This window comes from Bubalus bubalis, chromosome 11 (assembly GCF_019923935.1).
Source record: "Bubalus bubalis isolate 160015118507 breed Murrah chromosome 11, NDDB_SH_1, whole genome shotgun sequence".
Lineage (NCBI taxonomy): Eukaryota > Metazoa > Chordata > Mammalia > Artiodactyla > Bovidae > Bubalus > Bubalus bubalis.
The window spans coordinates 95,996,668-96,023,004 of NC_059167.1; the positions used below are offsets into that span (position 1 = coordinate 95,996,668).

The window sequence follows — 26,337 nt, forward strand, 5'->3', positions numbered from 1 at the left end:
GCACTGCAAATGGAAGGAGCAATTTGGTCAACCACAAATACGTGCCTACATGCTGTCTTTTGAGTGCTGAAGGCATGGAGCTGAGCAAGCACAACATGACGAAAGGGACACACACATTTTGGGGCTTTGAGTCAAACGGTAAGTCACTCGGTCTATGTGGGGTTTAGCCTACAGGATATGTCTGGTGAGGGAGAAAACGAGAGAGGCAGAGGCAGTTCATGGAAAACTTGGCTCTGTGAAGTAGCTTGGTGGTCTTTTTACCAGCAGGGGGAGCACCGAGAGCCTTCTTGAGCATTATTATTGTTTTACATATCTAAGAAAAATCAGTGGGACTTGGTTCCTGATTTGGATATAGAATAAGTCAACCATTATTGATGCTTTTACTTGTATATATAATTCTCATGCTAATGTCAGAAATAGTGACAATTACGTCAGTAATATGGAAGTGACAGTTTCTCGAGCGGCCCAGCCGTCACTGCCGTGTTTGTACATGAACGGGGAAGCACTCAGAGCTGGAGAATCAGAGTAGCCTTGAGAGTCTCCTACGTGATCTCTTTTCTGCTGATCAAGTAATCCATTCATACCTAATGCCTTGAATGTGCATGCTAAGTCACTTCAGTCGTGTCCAACTCTTTGTGACCCCACGGACTGTAGCCACTGGGCTCCTCTGTCCATGGGATTCTCCAGGCAAGAATACCAGAGTGGGTTGCCATGCCCTCCTCCAGGGGATCTTCCCAACCCAGGGTTGAACCCAGGTCTCCTGCGTCTCCTGCATTGCAGGTGGGTTCTCTGCCACCTAGGAAACCTAATGCCTTGAATATCTAAAGCTAAGTGTTTCAGCAGTGCCTTCATCTCCAGGACTGAGTCCACATTCCTAGACTTAAGTCTGGTAGATGGATTATGTAACTACTATGACATTGCTGTTGTATTATTCTAGCAGCTCTACTAATAAGCTAGACCAGCTTATCAGCCCAATTGACTCAAACATATACATGAGGAGAGAGTAAATAAAAGCATTTTCTGGAATATAGGCCTTGAAAAGTGGGAAAAAAAGTGAAAATGTTAGTCACTCAGTCATGTCCAACTCTTTGTGACCCATGGGCTATAGCCAGCCAGGCTCCTCTGTCCATAGAATTCTCCAAGCCGAAATACTGAAGTGGGTCGCCATTCCCTTCTCCAGGGGATCTTCCTGACCCAGGGATCAAATCAGGTCTTGTGCACTGCAGGCAGATTCTTTACCATCTGACCCACCAGGGAAGCCCAGATAACGCATTGCTGCTGCTGCTGCTGCTAAGTCACTTCAGTCGTGTCCAACTCTCTGCGACCCCATAGACGGCAGCCCACCAGGCCCTGCCATCCCTGGGATTCTCCAGGCAAGAACACTGGAGTGGGTTGCCATTTCCTCCTCCAATGCATGAAAGTGAAAAGTGAAAGTGAAGTCGCTCAGTCGTGTCCGACTCTTCGCGACCCCATGGACTGCAGCCTACCAGGCTCCTCTGTCCATGGGATTTTCCAGGCAAGAGTACTGGAGTGGGGTGCCATCGCCTTCTCCCAGATAACGCGTTAGAAGCTAGCAAATCCGAGACTTTCCCAGTAGTCATGTATGGATGTGAGAGTTAGACTATAAAGAAGGCTGAGTGATGCTTTCAAACTGGTGCTGGAGAAGACTCTTGAGAGTCCCTTGGACTGCAAGGAGATCAAGCCAGTCAACCCTAAAGGAAATCAACCCTGAATATTCATTTTGGAAGGACTGATGCTAAAGCTCCAGTACTTCAGCCACCTGATCCAAAGAGCTGACTCACTGGGAAAGATCCTGATGCAGGGGAAGATTGAGGGCAGGAGAAGGCGACAACAGAGGATGAGATGGTTGGCATCACTGACTCAATGGACATGAGTTTGGGTAAACTCCAGCAGATGAAGAACAGGGAAGGCTGGCATGCAGAAGGGACGTCTGTGGGGTCGCAGAGTCGGCAGTGTTGACTTAGTGACTGAACAACAAGACTGAGGGAAACACAAAGCCAAGGAACCAAGGTTTCACAGCTGGTTAGTGGCAGAGCCACGAGTGGAATCCCCAGCTCCCTCAACACTGCTGTCCTCTTCCTATTGTAACTTATATTTTTCCCTTTGGAATAAGTCCTAATTACAACAGTTTATTGTGTCAGTCATTCAACAACAATAGAGGACCTTTAAAGTTAAGGTACTGTACTAAGTTACAAGAAAAGACATGGTCCCTGTCTTCAAGAGGCCTGGGTCTGGGGTGAAATGTGGGCAAGATTTACCACTGAAATATGGAAACAAAAAATTTCAACTTTTATTTGTACATGTTTTTATCATTTTAGTTTTGTTTTCTCTAATGGAGTAGAGTGCTCAAGTTTGTTCAAGGTTTGGATTCTACTGGCCTGGGTAGGTACTGTCCTAAAAGCAAGTTAAAGATGGACCTTTCCTCAGTAGCTTCCATTTAAAATTGTAATTATCCAGGCTGTACCAGCAAACCAACTTCAAGCTTTGGCTACTTACCAGGGTTGTGCAATATGGGTGAAAGCATCCAGATTAGCTGACGGAGCCATGGCCAGAGGTGAGCGGGCTGCTCATACAGACCTGGCTTGACTTTCCTACTAAGAGTGATCAAGGTTTCAGAATGAGGTAGGTTGTTCACAGGTCATACCCTAGAGCCGAAGAGCCTGAGGCTACAGCCCTTGTCCCCGTGGTGAAATGGGCAGGGAGGTGGGGCACCAGCGCCCGATCTCCTTTGTGACCCCCCAGGCTGGGAGACAGCTGGGGGGAGAGGTCCTGCCATCACACATCATTTAGGGCTAACAATACTCTGAATTTGCTTTACAGGTTCTCACATACAATCCCAGCTGATTTTACAGGGGCGACTGAGACAGACTTGCTCCCTTCCTGGTCCCTCCCACCTCAGCCACTAAACCTTGTTTTCCATTTCAAGTGAAGTGACGTGCAAGTCACTCAGTCGAGTCCGACTCTTTGCAACCCCATGGACTATACAGTCCATGGAATTCTCCAGGCCAGAATACTGGACTGGGTAGCCTTTCCCTTCTCCAGGGGTCTTCCCAACCCAGGGACTGAACCCAGGTCTCCTGCTCTGCAGGCAGATTCTTTACCAGCTGAGCTATCAGGGAAGCCCAGTTGCAGGTAACAGGCAAGCAAAGGAGGCAGCACAGGCTAGGCGACTGTAGCCTTCTCTTGGATTCCCGTCCTGATGCTTTCCCGCCACGTTTCCTTGACAATACACACAGGGTGCCTGTGTGCTTTATGTTAGCAGTTGGCACAGGGCCCTCCCACCTTTAGGCTCATGGCCATCTGGCTTCAGAATTAACCAGTCGAATGGTTAGTGGAATGATCAGCTCCTTGCCTCTGGGTAATCTTACTCCAGTGCCACCATCCTGGGAAGTTCAAGTGCAAGGCAGTCAAACTCGGGGGCTAGAGGCTGGGGGAGGTGAAGTGGTAAGTGGGGAGTGCTATCCGTGCAAACCTCTTGAGAGGTGGGCCTTTTTTCCCCTTTGGTCCTCTACTGTCTTATTTGGCCCTTTGGGGGAGAGCAGAGACCAAGGGGAAGGAAAGTGAGGGGGATGGGGCGCTAAAAATGCCTTTTTCTGGGTCATACCATTCTTTGAAAATGTGGAGAACTCAGGTGATTTGGAGGTGGGCGGGGAGGAATCACAGGTGGCAGACACAAACCCAAATAACATACTAGTTTCTATTTGCTTATAGCTCCAAGATTACTTCTTTTTTTAAGATTAATTCTAATTGTCTTTAATATTAAGCAGCACTTGGCCTCTCTGTGGGAGTCTGCTAACTGCACTTCCGGATAGACACAAGTTTCTCATACAGCTTGTTCACAATAATACCATGACCCTCAGATTGAAATCCAGGACTATGAGAGCAGCAGCAGCAACAGTAGAAAAATCTGCCAGGGTCCTGGCCCCACGCCAGACCAAGGCTGTCAGGTTGAAGGCACCTACCGTGTAACTCCACCTGATTCCACCCCAACCCCAGCTGGAGGCGCCAGGCTTCCCCTGGCCTTAGGGAACTACTGTCTGGAAGGGCCACCGCCTGAGAGGGGCCACACCGCCCTCAGCAGCTTGCCAACTTGCTCAGGAGGAAAAGAACAAAAAGCATACGTGTGTGTGATGAGGCAGGGGTTCCATGCACATCATAAGGAGAAGGGAATCTGCTGAAATATAAACTAAATCACTTGCTATCTTCTTTTGGCTTACAGTATAGAAGTTTTCTATTATTTTTTGCTAACTGGGCAAAGTTCTTAACAAATTCATGTCCAAATAGAAAGAGGACAGCTTGAGAAACTTCGGTGTTAAAAGTTCTGTAAGTGAATTTACTGCTTTTACTTCAGTCTTCTATTCCCAGTGGATTTGTATTGAGGTTTTACTGTTCTGTGGCCTCTCGTGAGCTCAGACCCTTCAATGTGGGCGGTTCTCCTTGGATTTAATTCAGCAGCCTCTGAGACGAGGACACCCTGCGCTGCCACACGCATCTCGCTGCTCAGCCAAGCAGTAAGGAGATGGAACTCCTTCCCTGTCTCCTGCCCAGCCTGATGCTCTCTCTGCCACACGCATCTCACTGCTCGACAGGCAGTAAGGAGATGGAACTCCTTCCCTGTCTCCTGCCCAGCCTGATGCTCTCTCGAGGGGGCCACCTGGACAAGACGCCTTGGGAGAAAAATTCAAAATGATTTTCAAGTATCTGGGCTTGGTTCTTAGGGATTCATACACAGCTGTTTAACTATGACAGTAAAGTCAGAAATCACGAGTAAATGGGAATCAGCTTTTGAAGAGGCCTACCTCAGCTATATTAAGCTGAACTCAGCCGGAAAAGCTTATATGCACTCCTGCAATGGCCATTTGGTTTTGGCTGTCCAATCTTTATGGCTCCGTCCTCTCAACTAACCGTCACACCCCCAATATCCAAAAGTAGTCCAGTTGAGATGATAAATCTGAACAATTCAAAGTATAAGAAAGATAGTCTTAATGCATGTGTTAAACTGGCCTGCCGCTCCTGTAGAGTTGGAGAAGATTATAGAGAATGATAAATGGTCTTGGGACACCAATTCACATTAGAGGTACCACATTGACCAAACTTTAAAAACTTCTAAATCTCAGACAGGCCTATAGTTAATCCAAACAAAAAAATAGTTATTGCTTACACTTATTAGTATTAACTTCCTTTTCATAATTTACTGGAACTGGGGGGGAAAAAGTATAACAAAATGTATACAGTTTAGTAATTGTACAAAACATCAGTTTAGCAAGATGATATGTGTTACAATCACCAAAATGAGGACCCAAAATATTTTTCACTGCCACTTCCATAAAAAATTCAGATAAATAAGAAGTCACTGGCTGAAAGTCACAACAGAAACAATTTAAACTTTTACATAACAACAGAAAATGTCAGTCTTCCCCAACAATAAAGCAGACACCACCATTCAGGCTCTCCATGCTGCCATGGCATGACTGGAATGGTTCTCAAAGTCCATCTTCTGCATGAGCCTCCAGCCTTCCAAGACCAACACTTGAAGCACTGATGTAATACAAAATAAGGAATTCTTTATTATTTATACAAAAGTTATACATTAAAAAAAAATTAAGATTCAACAACTCTGCTGACCCCCTGAGGAAGCTTTTTTGGGTCCATCAAAGAGCCCTGTGTGAACCTTTCAGCCACCAACCTCCTGGCCACAGGAAGGGACACTCCCTCCAAGGCCATTCATGCGGTGCCTTCACTGGCTCTGAAAGAGGACTCTCCCCTTCATTAGGCTCAACAAGCAAGCCAGGGTTTCCTGGACAACATTAAAGAATACTGTCTGCTCTGGCCCAAGCTTAGAGTATTTTACCAGAATATCAGTTGATTTTTATTTATTTCTTGAACACTTTTAATAAACTCCTAGCACAAGAAACTTTATTACAACATATACAGATTTGGTATAGTTCTTTACAAAAACTACCTAGATTTTTCAGCTAAATAAATTTGCCTCTTAAGAAATTTAAGTTGGCTTCAAGAAATGGTAAATTTTCTTCCAAACCTGTCCTTTTCCACCCTCTGAGTTCTGAGAGAGGTCACAGACTTGTATTTCATTGATAAATAGTCACCTTTGTCTAAGCCATATTAAGAGTTCTTGTATCTTTAATAAAGAGCACAAAACTCTGCTTCTTAAAGCCTTATATACTGAAAGATATGTTATAATCAATCTAGACAAACATTTATATTTAGACAAGTCCTCTCGGAACAAATAGCCTGCAGAAATAAATGCAGTGATTTGTTTTCTTGAAAGAGAACTGTTTAGCACTGCTTAGCACATTATTCTGTAATCTGGGAATAAGAGGAATTCTTCCTTTGAAGAAAGCAGGTCCCTTTCTGAAGAATTATGTTGGCTATCCCCCAAAATCAAAATAGACCAGCACCAAATGGAGTATTAGTTTACAAAAAATAAACTTAGTTCTTATTTCTTAAAGGTCTACAACCCAGACTTAATAAATTAACTATGAAATCAGGAGTTTTGTCAGCTACAATATAATTTAAAAATCCATTTTCAGCCCAGGGTTGGGGCCGGGTGGGTGTGGACAGGAGGAAGGTTCAATTTCACACTCATCTCCATGAGTTCCATGAAAAGAAAACAGTTTTTTTTTCCAGCTGTATTCTCCTTCAGAAGTGTGCTGTAGATTACCATCTGTGATGCTATAAAGGCATAATATCCATGTCGAGATCTTGCAGAGGACACAGCATGTAAAGCATGTAAACTGTTTTCAGATCTGAGAACTCTGCATGGAAAGAAGAACCTCAATCATTCTGAAAGAGCCAGAAACCAAGCAGTCGTCTCACTGATCATGTCTACTCATTCTCAGCACGACATTGCATTGAGTTTTTTAATTCACAGATTTTACGTTAGTCCTTTAGAACCCAATGCCCGTTTTTTAGTTCTGAATGGTCAGGCTGTTCAAGCTGCCTTCTTAGTGCAAGTTCCTTGGAGGTCTTGCAAATTTATCTTTGACCTACGGCAGAAAAGCAGATATGCAAAATATCAGGAATGCAAAATGTTAAGCTGGGGCTTATCTGACAGGTAGGGTTTTTATACTGCATATTTTAAGCATGGGGAAAATATATCAAACCAGTCTGTCAGCCTTACCTGTTGTGGATCATGTGACTTCTGACCAGATGGCCTGCTGCCAGTGCTGCCATCAGGGACAGCTCCCCCGCCATCACCGTGCCGCACACGATTCGGGCCAGCTGCCGCGCGTTTTCCCCGGGGTTGTCTCTGCACGCTCCTTGGACGCCTAGCATCTGCAGCCAGGACAGACACAGCAGGACTCAACCTTCCAGTCATGGCAACAGCTTCCTACTCGATCAACTAAAACGAGGGCAACTAGGTCACCAACCCCACGGACATGAGTTTGAGCAAGCTCCGGGAGATAGAGAAGGACAGGAAAGCCTGGCGTGCTGCAGTCCATGGGGCTGCAGAGTCAGACACGCCTGAGCAACGCAGCAACAGCAACACCGTTAGAACAGAACCAGGCCCCACAGGATGTGCTGCGTTTTCAAAATCTCCCAGCCAGCATACGGTGGATACACTACAATGAACCTGACACCCGTGACCTGGCTAGCGGTACACTTATTCACACTGAGTTAGACCGGTGGGAAACGAATGGAAACACCGGCTAAAATGAGAGGCGAGTGATGCGCGGTATCAGGTAGCAACACGGAGGACCTCAACGAATCGGAACCGGGCTCGAGGCGACTGCAGGCGGTGCCCCCACGCGTCTCACCTGCAGGCAGGCCTGCTGAGGGAGCAAGTTGGTCCCCCCGCCCACGGTTCCTATTTCTATAGATGGCATGGTGCAGCTGATATACAGGTCTTCGTTCGTGGGACCGCTTGCTTCCATTAAAGTAATACAGTTCGAACTACCAACATTCTGTGCTGCATCCTGAAAAAAAAAAAATAGAAAGTAAAAATATAAAACTTCTCTTTCTTTAGAGCAGCAAAAGACAAGAAAGGTGGCGGCTGGAGCCCTCACCTGTCCACAGGCAATGTAGATGGCAGTTACGATGTTTGCTGCGTGGGCGTTGTAGCCGCCGATGCTCCCAGCCATGGCAGAGCCCACCAGGTTTTTATTAATGTTGACCTCAATCATAGCCTCTGTTGTAGTCTTTAATACCTAGGACACAGAGTTGTGCACATTTTACATCTTCCCCTGAAGATTAGGAATGGGTTACCAGATCTACTTTCAGTGCCTCCAGAACACAAGGGAGTGTAGATGCGGCCCCGTGTAAGCCTGACGTCAACAGAAAGCAGCAGTAAGGTTTGGTCTGTGAATGAAGCAGTCATCTTGAACATGAAACATTCCCCTATATGTTCAAGTTTACTTAGAGTGTAACTATTTCTCTTCCCAATTCTGTAATCCAGTGAAAGATTAACAAACTAGTCATCCACTCACTTCTCTGACAACCTTGGCTGGAATGACAGCTTCACAGACCACAGACTTTCCTCGTCCCTCTATCCAGTTGATGGCCGCAGGTTTCTTGTCTGTACAATAGTTCCCACTAACTGCCAGAATCTGCATTTCGGGGAAATACTCCTGAAGTTTGGAAAGTGCTTTCTCTGTACCCTATTAGCCAAAGAAAGAAAACAACAAGAAAAACTTGTTAAAACACACAAAATTATTTATGAATTGGAGGCTTTTTTTGTATCTAATAATACTAACACTTCTAAATACAATAACTATAATAATAATCTTTTCCTAATGTTTTTTATATGAAAATGAAGTTCTTCGTAGTCATTGATGAATCGTATCATGAGGATATAATAAGGATATAATACTATATTCGTGTCACTGGGGAGTGAGGACCCCAATCCATGACCAATGTATCATAAATCCCCTCTTCTAGTTATTAAATTGTTACCTACAAGCCCAAGTTACCAAAGCCAGTAAAGAGAACTCAAACATTCAAGTAAATCTTGTAAATGGAATGTCATTAGGATTTACACAGAATATAACAAGACTTCCAAGGACTTCTAATCAAGTTAGATCAATTAACTCACACTTCAAAAACCCAATTTAAAAAAATTGGGAATTAAAAAAAATGGTTTTTTACCTGTGGTAAAATACACTTTATAGAATTTACCGTCTTGACGATTTTCTAGTGCATAGTTCAGTATTGTTAAGAACCTTCGCATTGCTGTGTCAGCAATCTCCACAAATCATGCCCGTTAAACACCTCCTCATTCCCCACACCCCCTGGCAACCACCCTTCTTTCTGCTCCTATGGATTTAACTAACCGAGCTAACTCTTCAGGGGAAACATGCAGTACTTCTCTTTATGTGACCAGACTCTTTCACTTAGTATGTGACCCTCAAGGCTCGTGCACATTTCGCATGTGGCATGCTTTCTTTTTGGGGCTTCCCTGATGGCTCAGATGGTAAAGCGTCTGCCTGCAATGCAGGAGACCCGGGTCTGACCCCTGGGTCGGGAAGATCCCTTGGAGAAGGCAATGGCACCCCACTCCAGTACTCTCGCCTGGAGAATCCCATGGATGGAGGAGCCGGGCAGGCTACAGTCCGTGGGGTCCCAAAGAGTCGGACACGACTGAGCGACTTCACTTTCTTTTCTTTCTTTCTTTCTGCTTTCTTTTTAGGACTGAATGTACATCCCACACTTTATCTGTGGGTGGACACGTGGGCTTCTTTTAGCGACTGTGAACACTGCTATGAACGTGGCTATACCAACATCTTTTTGAGACTCTGTTTTCAGTTCTTTTGGGTGTCTACCCAAAAGTGGAATTGCTGGGTCAAAGTAATTCCATTTGTAATTTTTTCTTCAGGAACTGCTATTTACTGGAAATTTTTAAAGCATATATATTTAGTCACTATACTCTCTTTCTGAATAGTCCTTATAACTGGGAAAGCATAATTAGCCTGACTAGTTGACTTTAAAATTTTACATTTCTATCTGATAAATAACAAATATTAGTAGAAAAAAGATGAGCTATACACAGTCTTCTTATAAGGAGATAATTAAAGGAACTACACAGACATGAACCTGGCTTCTTAAATGTGTGTTTTGAAGTCTCTAGAAGAAGTCAGCTTTCAGGATTACAGGACAAAGTTCTGAAGCACTAATCCCCAGATTCCTCCCAGCCCTTCAGTGTAGACCTGGAGCATGCTGAATGCTAACTCTAGATTAAATATCTCAAATATGAACAATACCAACCAACAAATGCCTGATTTATATAACATGACCTACATGTATCAATATTGACCTTTCAATAAAAATCTTTCAATCAATTAACTCCTTGAGTAGTATATGCACAGGGTGTAAAATTCAAAAATATAGGAGGGCATACAGAGTGAGTCTGCTCCCTTCTTCAGGGATAATCACTCCAGCAAATTCTGTTACAGTCCATCCATGCTCACCTTTGAAATCATGTTCATCCCCATGGCATCACCTGACCTGGACTGAAAACGGATGTAAAGGTTGCGTCCGGCCACACTCATATGCAGTTTCTGTAGACGTGCAAACCTTTAAACAAAATAAGCAAAGACTTTTTTTTTTTAAGAAAATGGACATTATCCTAAAGTCTAGCTTAGTTTGTTCATTTTATACTTAAGAGAAAACTCATGGAGACTACATATTAAAAGTATTTTTTCTTTGATTAAATATTCTATTAGAATACTGCTTCAGCTGTATCTCATTCTTACATGTTGCAAGAAGGAAGGGATACAGAAAGTCATTTCATGACAAACTTTAGAAGGTCATATAAAAACAAGCATAAAAACTTGAACTATACTGGCGTTATCATTTGTATTGACTATCCTTATCAATTTAATTTTCTGTAGTCAAAGTAAATCTACTATACTAATTTATTTACCTCTATCCTGCCTGGAAAATCTTTTTCTCAGGCAATCCTGCCCTAGGGCAATTTTAGATCAAAACTGTTCTAGGGCAAAGTAATAGCCTAATCAAAATGAGCCTTGTAAATCCAACATACAAACTTACTAGCTCGCACTGTTTTTTCGAACTAACCTCTATGTAGCTATTCACTGAAATCAATATTCTGCTCTGCCCACCCCATCCCACCCCACCCACTCCAGCCCAACCAAGAATTAACATCACTATTCTGAAAGCATGGATTTAAAATTGATGTTTCGTTACATCATCTTAAGAAGGCAATATGTTTACAGTTCTATTTCGCCATCCTAGGTATGGCGCTGGTTCTGAAATAAATGTGAATGCACATATAAGCCCCCACCCCCACCCCCACACACACCTGCTGGTGCTGTCGAATGCTTCCTTTATCACTGTGAACCCTTCAGGCGTCTCAAGCCAGGCCTTCACTTCTGCAGAGTCACAAGCACGGGGAAAACGCACCACTGGGCCACGAGTCATCCCGTCTGCAAGGACCCGGCTGCTGGCACCTCCACCAAGCTATCCAGAGGGTGTGACAAGAGCAGACATTAATCCTGAAAAAAATTCTGCTTGTCCCGAAAGGTCTCCTTGACTGTTCCCAAATCTCATCTCACCGCCTAGAGTATCTTGAGAGGCAGACACATAAATGCCCACTTACGCCTATTGCTCTGCAGCCTCTATTAGTGCTGGCCACGAGACAGCCTTCTGTTGTTGCCATTGGAACCTGAAATTCTTTTCCATCCAAGCACAGAGGTCCTGCCACTCCAACAGGGATGGGCATATATCCAATAACATTCTCACAGCAAGCTCCCATCACCTAAAAGGTAACGTCAGGCACCAAGTGAAAATCTATATACCAAATACCCAGCCCCTGTCATTCCTTCAAACTTAATCCTTTAGTGTATTATTTCCAACCAGTTTTTTTATTTACTCTTTAAAAAGTCTTGAAAACACTAAACTCTTGAGTAATGACTGTAAATAACAGGGAAAGTATTTTTGAATTTTGATGACAAAATTACAGTAAAATGAATTCAAAAGGAAAATGTTTTATAAAAGTATGAAAGTTTAAAAGATGAATCAAGAAGAAGACTGAAAGACTAAAGCTATAAAGCAAACCTGCTTGAATACAGAAAATAACGTACCAAGGAGTAATTATAGTCCCTGTAAGGTAGATACTGGAGAGAAGAAGGCTCTGGAAGTTTTTTGGAAAGTAGCTGTCGGCGAATAGATACACCTCGCTCATGGGTTTCCATCAGAGTTTCCAATTTGTAAGCTGGGATATGCTTTGCATTGACCAACTGGATGATCTCAGCATCACTAAGGAATTTTGCACCTTTCTAAAGAAATGGAAAAAAAAAAAATGGAAGGGGGTTGATAGAGGGAAATGAAAATAGACTTGAAGAATCATACTTCATACTATTAATAAATAGACCATGTTATACAAACAGTGCTCTCTGCAGAACTAAAATACAAGTACTTTGAGAACCCAAAGGAATTTGAAGTTCTAAAGGAGGAGATGATTTGAGTAGAAATGAGAACATCAAAATAAAAATTCTTTATAAAAATGCAAAGCTAAACAAAATGTTAAGCCAAAACACTAAATTTTTCAAGTGACATACATAGGGGGAAAAAATCTCATAATTAAGATTCTGACACCCACCCTGTAAGTTTTGTATGTAGCATGGCAGTTGAGACACTGGTACACATATTAATAAGAATGAGGGAAAGTGATAAAATCTACTCTCACTCATATGCACATACATTTGGAATGAATCAGCGTAAGCAGATAGGAATGGAACATAACAGTCATGCTAAACCCCTAAGTCAAACAGGGATTGTCAGCAGGACATCCTGTTCAAACATCAGAAAGAAAACAAGCCTCCTCAGGAGCATCAAGCTTACTTTAAAAACTCAAAAAGCCCCTCAAACCTCTCTTCTTTCTCTGAAATTCATTTCTGTGTCAAAGCGCTCCTAGGCCTTAACACACATATACAAACAGCAGTTGCTCCTCTCTCTATCAAACGACAGTAGAAAGCGCACCGAGTCTTCAGTCAGTAAAGCCTGGACTCCTGATCCCAGCTTTAGTGTTTTCTGTTTTACTTTGGGACATACTTAATTAACCCTCCTAGAGCCAACATTTTCTCATCTGAAAAATGGAGAAAATTATACCTATCTTACAAGGTTGCAGGGAATAAATAATGAGACCAGGAACTGTAAACCATGAAACACTGTGCTGAGAACTTACAGGTACTCAGAAGCTGTAACTTCCTTCCTTCCTTTAATGAAAAACTCCTTTTCTTAAGAAAGATACCAAGCTTGAGTCTATTTTCTCACCTCTGCATTCTCAAGAATCTGCAGACACTCTTCATTAGGCCGAGGCTCCACGGGAAGTTCAATTTCAGGTTCCTGTGTCTCTAGTTCCAGTGAAGTACCGAGTAAGGAGTTGTTCCCCACCACAAATGTAGCTCTGTTTGAGGTGTCATTTTCTGCCAGTAAGGGTTTTATAACCTCAACTGTTCAAGAGATCAAAAGAAATCTCAGACACTGAATTTGTGCTTTAAAAAAGACTCAACTTCTTGACAAATCAACATTGGAAGAACGGAAAATGAAGAGAATAAGAAATCACCTTTTCTTTCTCTGTTTTTCCTGGCCTCCTCCTCCATTGCATGGAATTTCTGGTCATTTCTGACCAGTACAGGGTCACGTCTACAACAATCGTCTGTGACTTTCTTTTGGGTCACTACAGGAGATGTGATAGGATTTTTTAACGAGAGTGTCGATTCTGTCTCTGCTTGTTCAAAGAAGATATACTTGACAGCCAGAAGGAGAGCTAAACTTAGGGTAATAACTTGTTCAATATCCATGCTGATCATTCTAAATAGAAGAAAGCAAATGAAAATGTTATTACTCAGAAATAAAAAAGGCATAACCTAAATTCAGAAGCACAGAGTGCTATGATTCAAAGTAGGGCTCAGGGAACTTACTTAGAGAGATAAAACTGCCAGAGGGAAACACTCGGTTCAATTCTCTTGGACACATTTTCATCCAATCCTAAAGAGACCTTAGAATTGTCTGCTGTGCTGTTTTGAGGAGAAGGATCAGCTATCCAGCGACTGTGAGCGTGAACAAGAACCAAGCCTAGAGACTGAAATAAAAGTTTAAAAATCATGTACCCTCTACATATCAATGGAGCCTAAACTCACATTTTGCACGTGGATAACCGAACACTGTCTTCCTCCCATGCCCTCCCTCACCAGGTAAAGAAAGCCCCGGGCTCGCTACGTGACTGAGCAAAGGGGCAACCCCCGTGAAAGGCTGAGAACACTGCCCCAAAAGAACAGAGTTGCAAAGAAAGAGAAAGTGGAAGGATTTAAAAAATCTCTTTAGGGCAGAGCAAAGACCAGAGATTTCATAAGGAATGAGGAAAAAGATAAGAGGGGAAAAAAAAAGGAAGAGGAATATCCGTGCAAGAGCCAAAAATTGTAGAAAGACAAGAAGGGGAAAAAAAAACTGAAAAGCAGAATATGATATTGGAACCAAAGATAATGAAAGGAAAAGAAATCATGTAATTACCATAATCATCTTAACCCTCTGAGTAACAGGATTTGGCTTATTTTCTTCTTCTTCTAAGACTCGGGCAAAATGGCTGAGCTGCCAGATTGGACGGCCCTCGCGGCTTTCCCGAGAAAGCTACAAAGGAAGTCAGTGTTATGTTAGAAGGTGCCGATTGTCTTTAGGTGAACTAACGTAATGAGAAATCTTCTTCTTCTACTAGTGCCATAAGTAAGAACAGCTCTTACCTCCAGAACCAAGGACACACAAGCTGGGAAGAAAGTCATGAACACGAAGTAGTTGGCGAGAACCGACATGCAGCCAAAGCAGCACATGATTTCGAGCTGACGCACCCCTGGTTAGAGAAAAATGAAAAGCGTGAACTAGGGAGTAAGTAGCATGTATATTTCTGCAGCTGCCTACATCACAAGGCTCTTCCTATAGGTAGACAAATACGTGATAGTATTGGCATACTAAGCCCTTTGCCATCTACTGGAAAAGGAAGCCAGGAGCTCAGAAGTGCTGTGAAGCCCGAGTGCAAGAGGGACAGCTCCCTTGAGGGCAGAGACCCTGCCTCCTCCCACGTCCCCAAAGTCACAGTGCCAGGCACGGCAGTGCTTAATGCCATCCGATCACCCCCTTGTATCAAATGGCAGTACTCTGTTTTGAGACAGGATAGATATCAGGGACAGAACTCTAATGGGGCAAATGCCTTCCACCCGGTTATCCCACTAGTCCAATCCCATTCATCACCACAGAAGCAATTCACCTGTGCACCAAGGACTTTTTGGTAAAACACACTGCCTGTTATATCATTCTTGATATAGTATCATAATAAATATTTTATGTGCACTACTCAACTGTCATTTCAATATAACCTCTGTGGTATCTATTGACAGTCTTAAAATTTCAGTTCATTTCATTGATCTCTTTGAAAAATGATGTAACACAGAAAGGCAACCCAACCTCCAAAATTAACAAATGTTTCAGGTGTCATTTGGTAATCTCATTTGGTTCCCTTCTCCCATAAAAACTGCTAACTAGAGTAATACAAAACTTAAAAAAATTCAACATTGGATTTTATTTTCTGAATTGTATTAGATCATTGGACTAAATGAAAGAAAAAAGCATATACTGTATTTCCTAAAAGTTCTATAGCTAGTACTCTGAGACAGAAATTCAAGAGAATGCAAAATTACAATGTCAAAAGCATTATGAACAACTACATTTAAATAGTAGCCAAACAGAATGTTTTCACACTCGAGAGTATCAAAACCGTGCTTGCCCAACGCTCTAAGCCCCGCTGCCCGCGCTTCCGCTCTGTGCAGCCGCTGCTGCCACACGCCCTTCGGCCATTCTTCCTCACTCTGCCCAGGGCACAGTTTCTTTGTGCCACTTTGTTGCTACAAGGGGACAGCACTACATACTTCCAAGTAGTACAGAGTTTTTTCTTTTTTACTGGCTTTCCCAAGCGTTTCTTCCTTGCTGCTGCTGCTGCTAAGTCGCTTCAGTCGTGTCCGACTCTGTGCGACCTCATAGACGGCAGCCCACCAGGCTCCCCCGTCCCTGGGATTCTCCAGGCAAGAACACTGGAGCGGGTTGCCACTTCCTTAAGTATTAAATCTGTCCTTTTCTTCTACTCTAAGCCAAATCATTTATTTTCCCATTTCTGTATGGCTGTAAATGCCTCCTTGCTGGCTTTTCCAACATCAAATTGAATCACTTCCTTTATCCATGTGCCTCATCCTGACCCAAGTCATCGCCCTATTTCCCATATCAGTTTCCACTGCTTTCCACATTCCCAGATAATCCTCTCATCTTCTTATATACTGTTCTTCTTGACTAAAATCACATAGTTATATTTTCACCTGGTCAAAAATGCTTTCTTGACTGTGGTGGCAGTTACATGAGTACATCTTTGTCAACACTTAAAACTGCACCCCAAGAAAGTAAAGTTTAAGAAATACACATTTTAAAACTTTTTAAAAAATATTCTTTGCTGAATAAGTTTTGAGTAAGTTTTGATAGATTAAATAACTGAATAAATATGTTAGAAGAAACATTATATATACTTATACACAATCCAGTGAACAGATCTCAACTAATAATGACAACTAACTACTCTCTTAAAAGTTGATTTACTTCTGAAAGAATCAAATCCCTTACTGAGGGCACCAAGGCACCAGGAAATACCCTAGAAGAGCAGTTAGCCAAGTGCGGCCCTCATGAGAGGGCCATGAAGTCTAGTCTCAATGATTAGGAGACCTTGACAACAGCATGATATATTCTTTCTGGCAAATTTCCACGAGGCCACAATTTCTGTCCTATATAATGGAGTCCTATGTTTGATGTTTAACATCTAGTTCTCTACTATCCAGTTAAGGATGAATAAACATATATTTTAGGGTCAATGCTGGCTCAGTGCTAAGATGTACTGCACACTGATTGAATCTTCCTAACCACTCTGTTAGGTGGACCCAACTCAGATCTGTACAACTCCCAACTTTTGCATTGTCTCCTACATGACAGTTAAAACAGAAGGAACTGACTCATTCAGTCAGTCCAGATGATATCAGGGGCTGGAAGATGGCTTTCTAAATGAGCCTAGAGTCCCATCTTGGTTAAAAACCAGACAAAAACATCTTAAAGTCATCAAAAAAGTGGAGCACCAGAGAAGATGATGAGATAGTAAGAGTGAAAATATATCCGTAACCTGCTCAGTTTTCACTAAAGCAGACAGACAAAAGGTCAGATCAGATATACCTACATATTCATACAATTAAAATTTTTTTAATTTTTGTAATGTCAGACTTTTAAAAGTCAGACTTTAACTAACATAATGTGTTCCTCTCTCTCTTCTACAAATTAACTTTAAAGTATATTAAAATTTGTTTACAAACCTGACATGGTACCAACTCCAATCACGAGACATTCTACAAGAGCATCCAGGGTGAAGGTGGGACCTAAAATCGCCATCCCACGAGCAATGTTCTCCCTCACTTCATCCTGAAACAGACAAACAGAGCAAATGAGGAGAAGGCAGGAAATCATTGTAAGAACTTTTGGAGCATCCCAGGGCTTTTACTAAATTGAATATACTATATTAAGAATAAAATACACAATATGGTAAGACTAACAGGCATTCCAGATATAAAGGATACTAACAATATAAAGGTCTAAAAGAAGAATATGTACACCGCTCTGCGTTCCCCACCCACCGACTGAGTTATTTCTTAGGAAGATTCCTTTGAGGTGGTATATGAGTCCTGCCATGTAAATCCCACATAAATTCCTACATCATTTTATATTTTGGCTACCACTCACTGACACAAGTTCTTAGTTTCAAATTTTTTGAGATCATGTTAGTATTATGAAACTTCAATATCCTTGTCAAAATGCTCAAATGATCATAAATATACATCAAATACATGCTCAGGGCAGAAGTACATGATATTTTATACTCAGTATTACTAAAAATGTTACATTCTTTAAAGTGACTAATGAACACCAAGATGAAACGTTCGATGAAATAATGCTAGTGTTAATTCAAGGGGTTTAGAAATCAATCTACCCTGAGATTCTTCCCTTAGATCCTGTCTGTTCGCTAATGCGTTTCAATAGGTAGATACTGTAATTTATCCAAAAGACATAATACCTTACGTTCTGAAACCTTCAAAAAAGAAAATGGAGAAAATTCCAAATTTTAGAAGCTGTGGAATTACAATTGAGTTGGCAGAAAAATGGGACAGTTCCTAGGGCACCTAAGAAGACCAGTCTTAAGACTGGACAAAATTATACGCAATTCCTGAATCATGGACTAAAAACAAGCTCTATTAATCTTTCCTATTAATGTAAACAACCTGAGAGAAAAGAATACCACGTACATTCACGTCTCATCAATAATACCTGTGAGTTAGAACTGAGGGCGAACTTGGCTAGCGCACTTGCTCTAGAAAGGTCGACCAGCAGCAGGAAAAAGGGCAAAGCTTCACTGGGGGGAAAAAACAACATGATCAGGTATATTTAACAAGAGAAATATCAGTAAAAATCCCTTCCTAAAACAAAACTTTGCCCTGGTGTACCTTTTACAGACCAAGAGGTATACCCTATACCCCTCTGACAACCTCAAAGCTAAATTTATTAGCCAAACTATTTAAGAAGATTTTCAATGTTTAAAAATGTAAATACACAGAAACACCTTTGGATAATTTTAGAGCAAAACAGCATCATTAGTAAAAGAAAAAAATGCATTCTTGTGTATTAGTATGGGGGCAAACAGTGGAATACAGGTATCCCCCACTTTTCAAAAGCTCACTTCATGCCACTTCACTTTTAAGAAAGACTTACATAGTACTCATTTTTGCTAACCAAAAGTAATCCAAAGAGGGTTTTCACTCTTACAAAAAAAGGTGAAAAGTGAAGAGAGCACGCAGTGCTTGTTTTGAGGGAGCTGATGCAGAGGCCGTGGGCACCTGGAGCAGAGTGGCACTGCCCAGGGGCTGTGCTCAGCATCTCGGCACCAAGCTGCCGCGGCTCTGAAGCGCACCTGCGCTGCATCTCGGCTTACTGTGTGCCTCCAGAACTTCCCCATGGCTCAGTGGCAAAGAATGCACCCGCTACGCAGGAGACCTGGGTTCAATCCTGGGTGGGAAAGATCCCCTGGAGAAAGAAATGGAAACCCACTCCAGTGTTCCTGCCTGGGAATTCCTATGGTCAGAGGAGCCTGGAGGGCTACAGTCCACAGGGTCACAAAGAGTCGAACATGACTGAGTTCAAAGATAGACACTGTGTGCATCCATTAGGAAGATGTGTTCTAAGGTGACTGCTTCTTCACTTACAAAAGGTTTCATAGGAGAGCTGTATTTTCAGGTAGTAAGGAAAACCAGCGTACTGTATGTAATTCTTTTCTCATTAATTAAAATACTATCTATGGAAGGATAACTTTTCTGGAGAGTTAAGTTGGCAATAATGACCCTTAAAAGCCCTAAAGACCTACAGTGGCTACTGTTTCACTCCTACAGATGTATCCTAAGAAAATAAGAACAAAAATTTGCTAGGACGACACTTATCACAGTATTGTTATTAATGGAAGAGATTAAATGACCTAAAAAATCCAACTCAGAGGATTAAGTACATAAACTACAATATATTCATATAGGAAAATACTAGACAGCTAGCTGTTAAGGACATGCAAAGATGTTTATAACTTTCCATAAGCATAAAAGTTATAAAGCAGTATACAGAGTATGATCTCAGAAGTTTTCTTTAAGCATAAAAAAAATGGGGAACAAAACACAGCAAAACATTAACAGGTATTAGCTAACTGATTTCGTGAAAAATTTTCCCCTATTTTCCATAAACTTTTGCTAATTTAAATATTACAATGCTTTGTATAACATGGAGTAGAAAAGTTCTTAACAATATATTTTGGAAGAAAGTATATTTATGCTTTAAATACTTACTTCAAACCTGTCAATTCTTTATCTAAGACATGAATGACAACTGTACTGAATACGAAACTGGAGAAAATTGTGAAGAGCCCAGCAATACCTATAAATGACAAAATGCAACAAACTGAAAAATCTCATCCTTATACACACAGAATAATATACAGTCCTACAGTATCCTGAAGGAAATATTATTTTCTCCAGGCTATTAAGGTCTCAAAGAGCAGAACGTCTAACTTGAATGAAAAGAAACTACTTAGTAGACGCAGCACACGCTAAGCAACACACACGCTCCGCCCCTGTGATTTAAACAGGCAAATTCCCACAGGAAATAAAAAAAGCTGATAGTGCACAAAAAGGTTCATACATAAAATTATTACCCAAAATATATTTTGATCCAAGTTGGCGTAAATTCTGGAACTGGAAGTAAATATACAATATTGCTATGCATCGTGTTATTGTCAGAATTATGATGTCGCTGCTCAAAACATCCTATCGGGAGAGATAGAAAAGTCCAAATCAAAAATAAGAATTTTTATTTTGTATGGCATCATTAGTTTATGTATCATCATGATAATGCAGGCACAAGTAAAATATTAAAATGCAAATAAAATATTAACTCCCAAGTTTTAAACATCCAATGTTTAAGCCAATCATTTTTTACTGTTAAGTCACTTAGGAAAGCTAGATTTCTCAGGTCAAGTCAATTACACTCATTTGTATACCAAAAGCAAAAGGAAAGTATCTGTATAAGTAAATACAAGTAAATATAAGTAAATGAAAATTTGAGGTAAGTTATGAATACTGAAATAAAAATTTTACTCATAAGTTTTTTTGATTATATGGTCTCTAAAAGGAGAAATTTAAAATGTAATTGAGTCAAAAATCAGATCAATCTCACAAACCTCTTCAAGCTTCGGACATTCATAATTCCAACCACAGATCTTATTGTTGCCAGTAAACATGTTCATGGACATCATGCAGATGGTCAGCGTCACTGTCCCCACTATGACTTCCCAGGGATGGGAGGCCACAAAGAGGCCGTGCATTCGGAAAAGTCTTGACAACATTGTAGCTACAGAGTCCTTGGATCCTGGAAGGAACACCAAGGATGAACACTTAATATACAGCTCACCGTAGAAAACGTTTTAAACCCTGCTTTGAAAACCCTGCTTTTGTATGCAGTGTCTTGTACCTTAAGGATAATACTATTTGGTAGTGTTCCTTGTAATTCTGGGAAATAATTACAAAATTCAAATGACAGGATTCATTACTCTTTTATTCACAATATTTAAATCCTCTATTATTCACTAGCAAACAGCTTAAAAGCAGCTATTTCTTACCACTTGTATGAATTTGAGCATTTAAGATCAAACCAAATAAATATCTCCGCTCCTGATTATTATCTCAGCCAAGGAGAGCAGTAAAGTGGAAAACGAAAGTGAGAAACAACCACTCACATTCATTTTCTGATTACCCTGACACAAAATGGGTATAAGCACCATGCTCGCTCTCTACATTCTAGTTGCGCAAAAGGTAAGCACCAAACCACCTTCTCCGTCAGTGTCCTATAAATCACTCTCCTAGTTTATAAAGCCCCTCAAGGGCACGAGTCCATTAGGCCTTTCCATCCCATACAACACATGGCATGATGTCACTAGCAGAATGATGTTTATTAACCTTCCTAATGTCGCTGTCACTAGAGGTCTTTCCCCAGACTTTAAGAGTTAATAAAAATGCCGGACCAGTAGAAGAATAAGGGGCTGGCTGGCCAAAGCAGACATATGTGGCATTCAAAAATTTCCAATAGAACTTGGGTTATTTTGATCTAGTGAGTACCATAACTAAGCTTCTCCATGTTTGTTGACTAAGTAATAATAATTTTGATATTCTGATTTTTTAAAAATCTAATATAGTTATTGATCTCTAATATAGGAACTTATAAGCCTTCTTACACTAAAATTAATGCTTATGATAAACCATATTAACCACCCATTAAAATCAATTAAAATTAAGATTAAATTTTAGGCCCACTGACTGACAATCAAGATTTCAAATGAATCTTTCATTTAGGCTAATTAAGCAAGTGATTTGTGTATGGAAGAAGAAAATAAAAAAGCATCAAATTAAGGAAAATAAAGGATTAATCTATTTAAAGGATTAGGGAAAAGAAAATTAGAGACACTTAGGAACCAGAGCAGTTACTAAGCATCACCTCTCACTGCATCACTCAGAGCGCTCTACTCTTTACGCTTCAGCCACAGCAGACCACCAGAGAGATACGTGGTTTCCAAACTGCAGGTCATAATCCCTTCACTGGATCAATGGGATCATGAACACAAGTTTATGAGTCAGAACAAACATTTTACAATACAAGAAGAAAATAGCTGTGGGTTAGACATGTGGTATGGGTAGGTATTCTTTCCTGAAACAGTATGTTTCAGGAAATTATAGATATGAGTGTATGTCCTGGCTTCTGACATAACATGTATTTCTTAATGTGGGTCTCAATTTCAAAGGCTGGCAGGCACTGAGATATGTGGCATGCACCCGCCTGTGTCTCTTCAGGTTTTCAACCTTCCTCCCTGAGTTCTATTCTCATTTCATCCTCCAGTGCCTTGCACTCATGTATCTTAATAGCACTTGCTCGAGAAATACCTGCTACTTAAAAATAAATTCTTAAGCTACAATAGCATGCATGTTATTGACACATCTTGAACCTGACCTAAAAATGACTTTTTTAAAGGGCCTCCTTAGCAGCAGCAGCAGGGTATGGATATAATTCCCCCCTCTTCAAGGGCCCCAGTTCTCTGCATTCAGAGAACATATTAAGGAGGAGGAGGGGGTGGGGGGGAAAGTTATATTTTCTATACTATCCCTGGAAAATGAACAATAACAAAAATACCTTTTGTTAAATTAGCAAGGACTTGAAGTACTGGAGAATATTAATCGTATCTTAGATTTGAACTCTACTTCATTTCAACTAAAAACCTCATAAGAGCCTAGATTTTCATGCTGGCCTTCTATCACATAACTTCCTTATATTTAAAAACAAAAACAAAAACCCTGTAAACTAGTCTAATAGCATCAATGTTCCAGAAGATGAATTAACTGAAAATACATTTCAAAATTAGGTCAAAATTTTTAATACTCCTTTCTCCCCAAGCCTTCTCAACTTAGAGTACTCCCTTATTGAGTCAATATATTTTTCACCATCAAAAAGTGAATTCAGCAGAACTAAAATCTGAGCTGCTAGCAAGAAGGCACTCCAATTTGATCACAAATAGGTTGAGCATTATTAATCCATAATTATATATTAGGAACATTATGTTTTCCCTCAAAAGCTTCATGGTAACATTGTCAATTCTGGGACATTTCTTTCCTAGGTGTAAAGTCATCTTTGCAACATTCAGATAAAGACTGACACAGAAGCCCATGAACCATTCCCAAACACAGAGAACCTCACCTATTTGGAAACAAAATGAGTAACCAAATGTACAAGGGTGTGTCAAAAGTCACCATAATTGCACACACATCTCATTTCCCACTAGCAAGCTCCCTATATCCCTGTGATTATGCAAAGCATGTACATGTCATGGAATCCAATCCTCCAACTTCATCAGCAGTTGCAAATGGCACCAGCAGGCAACAGGGATGGCTCATGCAAATTCAAAGTGTTTAGGCCATGCTGCAATAAAAATAAATTTTAGTTTAAAAAAATCAAGTTAGGCAATGTGTGCCTTGCCAAGACAGACAGAAGTATGCTGCAAACATTTCATAGATTACTCAAAAGAATGGATAATTTAAATTAAACTGAATCCCCAAACTCTAACCCAATGTGCTACAAAAACCACCTACTCTGGCAAACTGCAGAAAAGGATGCTTTGGCATCCTACTCTAATCCTTTCTCCCACTCAGTGCTCTTCCTATGCTGTATATTCCAGTACTTGATTATATACTATCTTACACTGTTCTTATATTAATTGCCGTGTATGTTTTGTCTCTTTGAGGGCAGGAACCATGTCTTGTACTGAGTCATTTTTAATTCCAACAGGATTAACATTCTGCTGCTCAACCCAGTATCTTAGGGGGGAAAAAAATTCTTGCACTGGAATCAGGAAACCTGGATTCTACACTCAATTCTATGGCATTATGCCTCTTTGTAAATCACATATCTTTTTATTCACTTATAAAGCTAGAGCTCCAAAGTTCCTTAACAAAGGCAAGTATTAAGTGAACCATATGAAACTGCTATTTTTTGTATGGGGAATAATGGTCAAGTTTCAAATATCAACAATTTCATATGGTCAACCTAAACAGCTACTGATACAGATGTGTTTACCTATTCATAGTCTAGATCATACAAGAATAAAAAGAGAACATGAAACATGAGCGCACACACTTCATCTTGAAATGTTCATGCCACACACACGAAGTTTTCACATGTTAATGATTTAATCTTTGCATATTTTTTAGCCTTCATATTACTATCAGTGTCTTTACTCCCAAGTTTTATCACAAATTGGAAAGACACTACCACCAGGAAGGCCCTCAAAATCCAGTCCATCCCCAAAGCACACTCTTGAGTCTTCGCTAGATTACCTCTAAATCATAAACTGTTTCTCGCTGCATGAAGAGAAAAATCAATCCACAAGCAAACAACAACAACAAAAAATACATTGTGTGATGCTGGGAAGGCAAGTCTTCAAGCCCTGAACAATTTCAAACGACCATTTAAGATGGAGTACATCAACTTCCTCCCACCGTAAAAACTGACTTCTATTTGTGAATCTCCAAGGTACGTTTCTCCTAGCCAAAATACCAAAACCAAATAATTCCGAAAAACCTACAGAATTTAGATTAAAGGACATCAGTAATCAACACCAAGGAGAAGACGCCTCTCGCAAAAAGAAGAGTCGTTTAAGTCTTTGGGCAAGTCTCTACCTTGGGCTCTCGCATCCTCTCAACTCGTTTCTCCAAGAAATAACCGGATGCATCTATGCAAATCCACAGCTCTGAGCTAGTCAGCAGCATTTATGGAGATCTCATCCGTCACTTTACGGAAAGGTGCTGACGAACAGCAGCGCCAGGGCGTGAACCCAGTAAGAACAGCAGCAAGCATGGGCGTGAACCATGGCACCATATAGACTTTTCGCGTCCTTTCCTCGAGCTGCGGGCCGGTCTGCCCCACAACCCCCCAGCATTTATCGAATCAAGGGGACCCCGAGGTCACCCCGCCTGGCACCGTTGTCGCCCCAACGATCACGACTGCGCGGCCAGCACCGCCGGCTTCGGACAGGGCCAGGGAACGCGGCGACGCCCCGCCGGTCCATGGACAGCGACCGCAGCCCCGAAGAGGCGGGCCCCCTGTCCGCCCCTTAGGCCTAGCCTGTCCCGCGGCTCCCCGGCATAGATGCGGGCCGCCACTCGGCCAGCTGCGCCTCAAGGACGTCTCCTCGCAGTCCCCGCCGGACCGAGGCGCCACCCCGGGCAGAGCCTCCCGCTCAGCTCCCCTCCGGATCAGCAGACGGTGCCAGCTGCCCCTTCCCGGCAGGGTCGGACGGAGCTCGAGAACCTCCACCTACACAACCCCAACTATGTCCCACTCACCGTCCTCCTCACCTCCGGATCTCACTAGAGGCCACAGTTCCCGGGAGCCGGCGCTCCGCCCGTCTCCAGTCAACGGAGACGCGGAGCGGAAGGAACCTTCGCTCTACGCACGCTCGGCACCGGACGACACCGCGACCAATAAGGAAGGATCGTCCGATCGTCTAGCCAATCATCTGGGGCTGGCTCGGCCTGACGGGCCTACGTCACGAACGGTCGCCTTAACAACCGCCCACAGCTCTCGCTGGTGCTGAGAACCTGCACCGCACCATCTCTCACCATGGCTCCGCCAACCAATAGCGAGTCGAATCCCAGCACTGGGGCCTGCCTATTGGTCATAGAGCCGTGGAGGCGCACGCATGGAAGCTGCCTAGGCGAAGACGATAGGGGATCTGGCGGGTGGAGTGTCCTCCAGTCCAGGATCTGACCTGGGGTCATTCTGGCTGGGAGAGTACTATAGGGAACAGAATAATTGGGGCCTGAAGATAAGCGCAGGGTTGAGAATGAGAATAGAAAGCACAATGTCTTAGTGGATAGAGGAGGAGGAAGTGGAGGTGGCCCTGAAAACCTGGATATAAAAAAGGGAAGGTGGCAGAAAGGAGAAACTCAGACCTCAAGCTGACCCATTTCCGAAACCTAACCCCACACTTCCCTGTGACTTACCCCTTTCTGTAAATAGTGTCAATGGCTTCAGTCACGGGGTCTCTCTCCCCAAACCACTCGCCCCCTCTCCTCTCCCACTCCCCTTCTCTCCCTCCAGCGCCTGGCACCAGTCACAGACCCTCCATTCTCT

At 42.0% G+C, this 26,337-nt stretch overlaps 1 protein-coding gene across 5 annotated transcripts; it reads right to left on the bottom strand.

Annotated features, from left to right (window-relative positions):
• Nucleotides 1–5,379: 5,379 nt before the first annotated feature.
• On the bottom strand, nucleotides 5,380–25,709 carry HMGCR (3-hydroxy-3-methylglutaryl-CoA reductase). Of its 5 annotated transcripts, none has more exons than XM_006074030.3 (20): nucleotides 25,560–25,709; nucleotides 20,843–21,030; nucleotides 20,318–20,429; nucleotides 19,953–20,040; nucleotides 18,397–18,481; nucleotides 17,391–17,496; nucleotides 14,739–14,845; nucleotides 14,512–14,628; nucleotides 13,923–14,083; nucleotides 13,565–13,812; nucleotides 13,273–13,451; nucleotides 12,081–12,275; nucleotides 11,597–11,755; nucleotides 11,300–11,457; nucleotides 10,446–10,551; nucleotides 8,469–8,639; nucleotides 8,049–8,189; nucleotides 7,800–7,958; nucleotides 7,163–7,317; nucleotides 5,380–7,028 (listed from the first exon to the last, which is right to left on the bottom strand). In XM_006074030.3, the coding sequence occupies exons 2-20, from the start codon at nucleotides 21,005–21,007 to the stop codon at nucleotides 6,974–6,976; spliced, it is 2,667 nt and encodes an 888-aa protein (XP_006074092.2). In that variant the 5' UTR covers nucleotides 21,008–21,030; nucleotides 25,560–25,709; the 3' UTR covers nucleotides 5,380–6,973. The 5 variants fall into 5 exon arrangements, with proteins under 5 accessions (XP_006074092.2, XP_006074091.2, XP_044781413.1 ...); XM_006074029.3 differs by having other exon boundaries at nucleotides 25,548–25,691; XM_044925478.2 differs by lacking the exon at nucleotides 25,560–25,709 and adding an exon at nucleotides 23,528–23,625.
• Between the last annotated feature and the right edge of the window lie 628 nt (nucleotides 25,710–26,337).